At 47.1% G+C, this 10000-nt stretch overlaps 3 protein-coding genes across 3 annotated transcripts in view; 2 read left to right on the top strand and 1 right to left on the bottom strand.

Moving 5' to 3' along the window:
* fbxw9 (F-box and WD repeat domain containing 9) overlaps positions 1-3762 on the top strand; it is a 7410-nt gene extending 3648 nt beyond the window's left edge. The window contains exons 6-9 of the mRNA XM_063221403.1: positions 217-365; positions 1705-1908; positions 2582-2647; positions 3546-3762. Coding sequence (XP_063077473.1) covers positions 217-365; positions 1705-1908; positions 2582-2647; positions 3546-3620 — 494 coding nt within the window. The 3' untranslated portion in view covers positions 3621-3762. The remainder of the gene's footprint in view (positions 1-216; positions 366-1704; positions 1909-2581; positions 2648-3545) is intronic.
* Positions 3763-5687: 1925 nt separating this feature from the next.
* On the bottom strand, positions 5688-7723 carry LOC134467548 (guanine nucleotide-binding protein G(I)/G(S)/G(O) subunit gamma-7-like). The gene is made up of 2 exons (XM_063221402.1): positions 7631-7723; positions 5688-5813 (listed from the first exon to the last, which is right to left on the bottom strand). The coding sequence occupies exons 1-2, from the start codon at positions 7721-7723 to the stop codon at positions 5688-5690; spliced, it is 219 nt and encodes a 72-aa protein (XP_063077472.1).
* A 2040-nt stretch (positions 7724-9763) lies between these two features.
* Positions 9764-10000, top strand: part of LOC134466917 (deoxyhypusine synthase-like) — an 11566-nt gene continuing 11329 nt past the window's right edge. Inside the window, exon 1 of the mRNA XM_063220816.1 lies at positions 9764-9905. The gene's annotated coding sequence lies outside the window, so the exon portion shown is untranslated. The remainder of the gene's footprint in view (positions 9906-10000) is intronic.

Genomic DNA, 10000 nt, shown 5'->3' with positions numbered 1-10000 from the left:
AAAGACCGTGGGTGCATCCGAACGTCCCCACTGTCAGATTATATTGAATGAACGAATGAATGATTGAATGAATGAATAATTCTTTAATGGCCGCTCTGCAATGAGGTGGAACTTTCCGGTACTAAAAAGGGTGTGTGTGTGTGTGTGTGTGTGTGTGTGTGTGTGTGTGTGTGTGTGTGTGTGTGTGTGTGTGTGTGTGTGTGTGTGTGTGTGTAGCCACCCAGCCCCTTGTGAAGAGTGTTGAGCTTCACAGCAGTGCGGTGTTGACTCTGGCCGCCACGGACAACTACATCATCTCAGGCGGCAAAGACAAGACCATCGCACTGTACGACCGCCGCGCATGCAAACTACTCTCACAGCGCAAGGTACACACACACACACACACACACACACACACACACACACACACACACACACACACACACACACACACTAGACATACATACACACACACTAAACATATATTTACACACACACACTAAACATATATTTACACACACACACACACACACACACACACACACACACACACACACTACATCACCTCAGCAGGTAAAGGCAAGACTAGAACTGTATGACTGTTGCACATGCAAACTACTTAAGAAGCTCATGGTACACACACATTCAAACACACACACTCGCATACAAACACACACAAACACACGCTACATACGCACAAGCTACACACACACACACACACACACACACCTGCAAGCTACATGCACATACACCTACAGTGTTACAGGAGTGAGCACACCCCTCACATTTCTTCAGATTCATTAGTATATCTTTTCATGGGACATGAACATTTCACTGAAATGTCACCTCTCCTCTTCTCCTCCTCCTCTCCTCTTCTCCTCCTCCTCTCCTCTTCTCCTCCTCCTCTCCTCTTCTCCTCATCTCCTCTTCTCCTCCTCTCCTCTTCTCCTCCTCCTCTCCTCTTCTCCTCCTCCTCTCCTCTTCTCCTCCTCCTCTCCTCTTCTCCTCCTCTTCTCCTCCTCCTCTCCTCTTCTGTTCCCCCTCTCCTCTTCTCCTCCCCCTCTCCTCTTCTCCTCCCCCTCTCCTCTTCTCCTCCCCCTCTCCTCTTCTCCTCCTTCTCTCCTCTTCTGTTCCCCCTCTCCTCTTCTCCTCCCCCTCTCCTCTTCTCCTCCCCCTCTCCTCTTCTCCTCCTTCTCTCCTCTCCTCCTCCTCCTCTCCTCTTCTGTTCCCCCTCTCCTCTTCTCCTCCTTCTCTCCTCTTCTCCTCCTCCTCTCCTCTTCTCCTCCTCCTCTCCTCTTCTCCTCCTCCTCTCCTCTTCTCCTCCTCCTCTCCTCTTCTCCTCCTCCTCTCCTCTTCTCCTCCTCTTCTCCTCCTCCTCTTCTCCTCTTCTCCTCCTCCTCTCCTCCTCCTCTCCTCTCCTCCTCTTCTCCTCTCCTCTTCTCCTCCTCTTCTCCTCCTCCTCTCCTCTTCTCCTCCTCTCCTCCTCTTCTCCTCCTCCTCTCCTCTTCTGTTCCCCCTCTCCTCTTCTCCTCTTTCTCTCCTCCTCTGTTCCCCCTCTCCTCTTCTCCTCCTCCTCTCCTCCTCTTCTCCTCCTCCTCTCCTCTTCTCCTCCTCCTCTCCTCTTCTCCTCCCCCTCTCCTCTTCTCCTCCTTCTCTCCTCTTCTGTTCCCCCTCTCCTCTTCTCCTCCTTCTCTCCTCTTCTCCTCCCCCTCTCCTCTTCTCTAGCTGGCCTCGTTCTTGCTGTGCATGTCCCAGAGCGGGGGCCAGGTTTGGGGGGGTGATAACCGCGGCGTCGTGCGCTCCTTCTCTCTGCGGAGCGGCCGGCTGCAGGGCAGCCAGCAGTTCGACGTGGGACACACACAGATGCTGACGGGAATACACTGCTCACCTGGCGCCCTCTACACCTGCTCCTCCGACCGCACCATCAAGGTACACACACACACACACACACACACACACACACACACACACACACACACACACACACACACACACACACACACACTGCTCACCTGGCACCCTGTACACCTGCTCCTCCGACCGCACCATCAAGGTACACACACACACACACACCCACACACACACAGTATAAATACACATATACACACACACACACACACACACACACACTGTATAAACATACACACACACGCCGCACCTGACGCCCTCTACACCTGCTCCTCCGACCGCACCATCAAGGTACACACGCACACGCGCGCACACACACACACACACACACACACACACACACACACACACACACACACACACACACTGTATACACACGCAGATGCTGACGGGAATACACGCCTCACCTGGCGCCCTGTACACATGCTCCTCCGACCGCATCATCAAGGTACACACACACACACACTGTATAATCACACATACACACACACACAAACACACACGCACACGCACACGCACACACACACACTATATAATCACACATACACACACACACGAGTACTCACCTGGCGCCCTGTACACATGCTCCTCCGACCGCACCATCAAGGTACACACACATACACAGACACTCACACACACACTCATCCACACGTACTGTAGTGCTGTTAATAGAGGTCCTCTGTTGTGTTTGCAGGTCCACCTCCCCAGCGCTCCCCCAAGGACTGTTTGCACACTGCAGAACGCAACACCAGTGAATGGGGTAAGAGAGGGTTTTTTTTATTTTTTATTTATTACTTTTTGTATTGTAATATTTTATTCATAGGTTTTTTTCTTAACTCACTTGGAGCCAATGGCGCTAAAGTTCAGTACCAATGAAGCTTACGCGTATCAATACAGTTTTTATTATGCTACTTGTGTGTGTGCTACTAGTTTCCAAAGTGTGTGTGTGTATGTGTGCGTGTGTGTGTGTGTGTGTGTGTGTGTGTGTGTGTGTGTGTGTGTGTGTGTATGTGTGTCACAATGTGTTATTAAAAATGCTAAAAAGCAGACGGCTGTTAGTACTGTTAGTCCTGGTTGTACTGTTAACTATTAAAACTTTATCCATCTCTTCTCTTCTGCCCCTCCCCCTCCCTCTCTCTCCTTCAACCCTTCTCTTCTCTGTTTCTTCCTCTCCCCCTTTCTCTCTCCTCCAACCTCCCCCTCTCCACCTCTCCTCTCTCTCTCTATCTCTCCCCCCTCTCTCCCTCCGTCTCTCTCCTTCCCTCTCTCTCCCTCCCTCTCTTCCTCCCCCTTCATCTCTCTCTTCCCCCTCTTTCTGCTTCTCTCCCCCTCTCTTCCTCTCCCCCTCTCTCCCCACCTCTCTCCTCCCTCTTCCTCCATCTCTCTTCTCCCTCCCCCTCTCTCCCCCTCTACATCTCTCTTCCTCTACCCCTCTCCCCCATCTCTCTCCTCCTCTCTTTCTCCATCTCTCCCTCTCTCCTCTCTCTCTCTCCATCTCTCCCTCCCTCTCCCCTCTTTCCATCTCTCTCCACCTCTACCCCCCATCTCTCTCCCTCTCTTCCCTCTTTCTCTCTCTTCCTCTCCCCCCCTCTCTCCCTCTCTCCCGCTCTCTCCTACTCTCTCTCCATCTCTCTCTTCCTCTCCCCCCCTCCCCATAGTTGAGTGTGTGTGCAGGTGTGTTGGCTGTGGCATCTGGCAACATGGCGGTAGAGGTCTGGAGACCACCACACTGAAGACCGCCCTGTGTGTGTGTGTGTGTGTGTGTGTGTGTGTGTGTGTGTTCTTATCCCCCCATACATACACACACACACACACGCACGCACACCATTTTTGTGCCTCTCGTTTTTTTTTTTTTTATCTTGTTGTTTAATGTCTTTTTATGTTTCCCTCCTCCTCTCCTCTCCTCCTTGTATAGAGTGTGTGTGTGTCTCCCTCCTCCTCTCTCCTCCTCTCCTCTCCTCCCTGTATAGAGTGTGTGTCTCCCTCCTCCTCTCCTTCTCTGCTCCTTCTCTGCCCCTCTCCTCCCCTCTTCTCCTCCTCTCTCCTCCTCTCCTGTCCTCTTTGTATAGAGTGTGTGTCTCCCTCCTCCTCTCTCCTCCTCCTCTCTCCTCCTCCTCTCTCCTCCTCTCTCCTCCTCTCCTCCTCTCCTCTCCTGTAGAGTGTGTGTCTCCCTCCTCTCCTCTCCTCTCCTCCTCTCCTCTCCTCTCCTCCTCTCCTCCCTGTAGAGTGTGTGTCTCCCTCCTCCTCTCTCCTCCTCTCCTCCTTGTATAGAGTGTGTGTGTGTCTCCCTCCTCCTCTCTCCTCTTCCCCTCTCCTCCTCTCCTCTCCTCTCCTCTCCTCTCCTCCTCCCCTCTCCTCCTTGTATAGAGTGTGTGTGTGCCTCCTCCCCTCTCCTCCTCTCCCTCCTCCTCTCCTCTCCTCCCTGTATAGAGTGTGTGTGTTAATGGATTTTAATGACATCATCATGATGACTTGCCCATCACTCTGAGGATGGTGGTTTACTTCAAATTAATTAATATAAATATACAAACACAAGAGGTGTGTGTGTAAAGTGGCTTTACTTTCAAATTAATTAATATAAATATACAAACACAAGAGGTGTGTGTGTAAAGTGGCTTTACTTTCAAATTAATTAATATGAATATGCAAACACAAGAGGTGTGTGTGTAAAGTGGCTTTAATATACACATAGGTAGAGGTGTGTGTAAATTCATTTCATATGTAAAAAAAAAAGAAAAAGAAGAAAGCAAAATTAACTTTATTTCACATGTAAATGTGCAGACAAAGTACTGAGTGTGGAAAATAGCTTTTTTTATGTTGCCATGGTGACTTCTGGTGTGTGTGTGTGTGTGTGTGTGTGCATGCGTGTGAGCGTGTGTCTGGTATTTCTCTTCAATAAATGTTTCATCATGCTGCTCACTCCAGCGTCTGCCTCTGTGTATGTCTGTGTGTCTGTCTGTCTGTCTGTTTTCTTACCTACTCACCACATTTTATATTATTTACACATGCGACACCTACTCAAAATGTTTGATTAAAAAAAAATATATACTGCACAATGCACCTGAGGCTACAGTAGCCTACAGTACAGCTCCCATAGATCCCATCCAGTCCGTCTGGTCCGCCCACGCAAAATAAGAGGGCAGAGTATGTGCGGTAGTAAAGTTGTAACTGTGCACTGTGAATTTCCAGAAATAGCCATTTTAGCTGCAAAAAATGACTGTACTTGGGCCGTACTAGAAAATATTAGTTTATTACTTAGCAAACTTTCATGAAAAGATCACATTTGGCAATAGGCAGCCCAGTTTCAATGAGCAGCATAGTTGCTGTACCTTTTTTTGATCATTTCCTGCACAGTGCACCTTTTGAATATGAATCTCTTCATTGCTGAGGTGCCCTTGAGCAAGACACCCACATTGCCTCAGCAACCTGTAGCCCTGGGGGCCCCAACCTTTCTGGGTCAGAGGGCTACCCTAGGGCTACTGAGAGCTACCCGGGGCCTACTTTTGTTCAAAATCCTCTTCTGATGTCTTGACATCATTCCCAAATCACACTAGATTGAATGATAATTTGCTTTGAAATTATAAGGATATATTCTTTATAGGCTAGAAATAATCTGATATTTAAATTCAGAAAAAACATTAACTGTGACTAAAATCTTGTAGCCGTGACTGTTTATTGACATCCTTGGTGGGCACCTCAGAAGCTCCTGGAGGGCCACCTGGCGCCCACGGGCACCATGTTGGTGTAGCCTACTGTAGCTGTAGGGGCCCCAGGTCGTCTTAACCCGGCCCTGTCCTGCTCTAGAGTAGTGTGCAGCTCTTCTTGTCCTTGAAGGGGTTGGCGGAGGCGGGGATTCCGGCGATGAGCGGGTCCGAGCGGCCATGTTGCTGGCAATACTGCACCAGCTCAGCCGCCGCCTCCGATACCTGCAAAGGCACCACACAACAACCAATTAGATTCACTCCACAAGCTGAAGACAACCAATCACATTAGCTCTAGTGCTGACAATAACCAATTAGGCTACATTCACTCTCTATTGCTGACCATTAATCACATTCACTCTACTGCTGACGATAAGCAATTGAATTAGCCGCGTTCGTGATGGTGCATTGCTGCTTTTGCAGTGCAGCGCACATGTGCACTCTGGCATTTCAATGCATTCTGGTTAGTATTTTTTGACCAGAATGCACTGAAATGGCAAAGTGCACATGCGCGCTGCACAGCAAAAGCAGCACTGCTCCGTCATGAACGTGGCCAGTGATTCAACTCACAGTAGGGACCCATAGGAGGCGAAGCGAGCGAAACGAAGAGAGGCGAAATTCAACCGTCAATCAGGTCGTCGCAGCGAATCAAATGTAATGGAACAGTTATGTTGTTGATTTGATTCGGCCACGGTAGGCGAATTCGCTCCTCATTTGGATAACATTAAACTTTCTTTAATAATTTTCGCTTCGCTCCTGTTCGCTTGCTTTCGCTTGCCTTCGCCTCCCTCATAGGAATGAATGGCAAAGTTGACTTTGCTTGGCCAAATTCGCATCTATGTGTCCCTACTGTCACCGTAACCCAGTGGTTCTCAAACTTTTTCCATCATTCCCCCCTTCAGAGGGTCTGAATGCTTCCGAGCCCCCCCAAGCAACAGCAGCAGGCCTACTCACGCAAACTGATTTTACTGCGCAGAATCAAAAGAAAGGTGACTGGTGGTGATTAAACAAACAGGGACTGCAGTCGAATGCAGATGTGTGTTCATTTCCTATGCTATTCAAATTCATGACAATTAATAATATAATGTTGGTGAGGGCTTTAAACGTATTGACTTATTGGCGAGACAGGAAATAATTTCCTCGGGGGGAAAAAGTCCAAAATCAGATGTCACACGCCCCCCTTGAGATGCCTCCGTGCCCCCCCAGGGGGGCTTTCGCCCCACTTTGAGAAACACTGCAGTAACCCATCATATTATTCATTCTAGTTCTGCTGACAATAACCAATCACATTCACTCCATTGCTGACCATGACCAATTATACACTCAACTGTTCACAATAACCAATCACATTCACTCCATTGCTGACCATGACCAATTATACACTCTACTGTTCACATTAACCAATCACATTCACTCCATTGCTGACAATGACCAATTACATTCACTCTACAGTTCACATTAACCAATCACATTCACTCTACTCAATAATAAAACACAATTCACTTTATCGGTCACGTTAACCAATAATTGGACTACATTGACTACTTCTCATATTCCTCCTAATGCTCCCATTAACCAATCATAATCCCTGCTTCATCAGTCACTACCAATTAACTCATTGCATTTAACACACCACGGCACTTAGTATAGCCAACCACAGTAAGTGTACTGTGCTCAATAATCTCAAAATTCATCACACATCTGACATAACAATAATGTAACGTAATCTCACATTCAGCTCATGGCTCAGAATAATTTATTAATCACATTACATATTTATGTTGATACTTTCAACATTATTATTATTATTATTATTATTATTATTATTATTATTATTATTATTATTATTTTAGTGAAACCCCTAACATGGCAGTGCAGCAGTCAGTCAAGTAAACCAACGCAAAGTTTGACCCCTGCACACACACACACGCACGCACGCGCGCGCGCTATCAACATCATTTTTTTTTTGTGAAACCCTGAAATGTGCCTGTGCAGCAGTCAAGTACAGCCCTGTGCACACACACACACACACACATCCTCACCTTCACTCTCTGGATGTTGGCCTCCACTCTCAGCTGCTCCACTGCTTTCCTGGCCAGGAGAACGTTATTCCCACCACACAGCTTCCCCTCCATCTCTCGCTCTATATCTCTATATCTCTCTCTCTATCTCGATCTCTCACTCGGTCGCTCTCTCACACCTGCTGCACTGCGTATGGAAGAGGGTTCAGGCGCTTTTTAACCTCCGTCTTACTCTTACACACACATTTGCACAACACACACACACACACACACACACACACACACACACACACACACACACAAAGTGGAGTCCAGATAAAAGTGTGTGTGAAGTCACCATGAAAGGAGATCACACACAGGGCTGCAAAGGTCATGACACACACACACACACACACACACACACACACACACACACACACACACACACACACACACACACACACACACACACACACACAGTATTGACTTGCAACCCTGAGGATGCTAGTGCTTTCATCCTCACGGTTGATAGTGAATAGTGTGTGTGTGTGTGTGTGCGTGTGTGTGCATGCGTGTGTGTGTGTGTGTGTGTGTGTGTGTGCGTGTGTGTGTGTGTGTGCGTGCGTGTTTAACACCTCAAAGGCAAGGATGGATTACAGCACAGGCCTACGAGGCCCAGGCCAAGGGGCCCCAGAGCCAAGGGGGCCCTGAAGCAAACGACTCCAGTCCAAGCTACAAAAAAAATCCACTTCTTTATTAGTTTAGTTTCTGTTCTGATATTGTGTTAAAATTGCACCACTGAGGGAGCGCTGTGGTGCAGTGCGCTAAGCCCCCCACATTTGGGCTTGCATGCCCACCCACGGGGACCCCGGTTCGAGTCCGGCCGGGGTCATTTCCCGATCCTCCCCTGTCTCTCTGTCCCATTCGCTTCCTGTCACCATCTCAGACTGTCCTATCAAATAAAGGCATAAAAGCCCCCAAAAATATATTTTTAAAAAATCTGTTCTGATATTGTGTTAAAATTGCACTTTCAACTACTGAATTTTATTTATTTTTTTCTCAGGGGAGAAATGCCCTAACCCCCAACCACCAGCCTAATGAGTCTAATTCACATATTAACTAATCCCCCAAAATCTATTGGAAACCTGCGGCGGCGTGGAGGGGGCCCTTTCCTGTTGTCTGGCCCAGGGGCCCATGGAGTCATCAAACCAGAGATATTCTATAGAGATATGCCAACATAATAGGTTTCTATGGGCACCTAACGCGACCAGGTTCCGGTCTGCCTAAAGGGGCGTGTCATAATGCTCCTACAATGAATAGAACAGTCCTTAGGTCTGCTTAGGTCTGCCTAAGGGGGGGCCATAATAGAACCAGGAAACAATGGGCCAATGGAACCTCTCTCTCTCTACTCTCTCTGACCAAACCGTCCCTGCTCAGAGGCATCCCAGCTAAACATTGCTGAGGGTTCAAGAGCTGAGTCGCCACATGCCTTTGTCCACCACTCATATGTTTTTGAGAAAGGTTGTTTTGAAGTCACATGTGGTGGTGACATCAGATAAATTGACTTTGCTGAATAGACTCCTGCCATATTTCGAAGTCAAACTATTGCACTATCCCACATTTCAAACTATTGCTACAATAGTACTGCCGAAAAAGTGCTGTTTTTATTTATTGTGCATTTCACTTGTAGATCTTTTTGAAGTTGGTGAAATTATCAGTGTAGGGGTCATCAATGACTTGTCATTTAGGGCCTATCACATCCTTATTTAATATTTTCTAATAATAATACATAATAATAATTATATATAATAATTATATATAAAATAAATATTATTATTTCATTTTCCTTGTATGTGTTGTGCATATGAAGAAAATGATCATAAAAGCTGACTTGACTTGACCTGACTTATTATTTATATAATACATTATATAAATAATAACTACAGTACTAGTCAACAGTATTATTATTATTACATCCTTATTTAGCTCATTAGACTTGCTCCTATAGTGTGGAGGCTTATGACTGTTTTATTTTAACACTTTTGAAATAGGAACATACCTAGTGAAGGGTTGTAGCCAGCCTACATTTCAGTGGAACTCACTTTCATCATGTGCCTCCTCCGACAATGCGCCACAGCTGAATCGCGATCTGTCTTCTTTGGTGCCGTATGACCTATCTCTCTTGCCGTAGTTGTTTGGAAAACGTGGTTGATTTTGTCAGATGTGTGTCTGGATGTCCACCCGGCATTAGACATCCCTTCTCACTTCTACACCACAGTAAATTCATAAACCTCAACACCAGTAACAAGACTACGAGGTGAGCTACTTTCCAAGTTTTGAAATTATGGAGACAAGCTTTTCTATGGTTAGTTTGTTCCGAGCTAGCCACTTGGCTAACGGAGATAGCCATAG

This window comes from Engraulis encrasicolus, chromosome 17, assembly GCF_034702125.1.
Source record: "Engraulis encrasicolus isolate BLACKSEA-1 chromosome 17, IST_EnEncr_1.0, whole genome shotgun sequence".
NCBI classification, from domain to species: Eukaryota; Metazoa; Chordata; class Actinopteri; order Clupeiformes; family Engraulidae; genus Engraulis; species Engraulis encrasicolus.
This window is presented reverse-complemented; position numbering and strand designations above follow the sequence as displayed.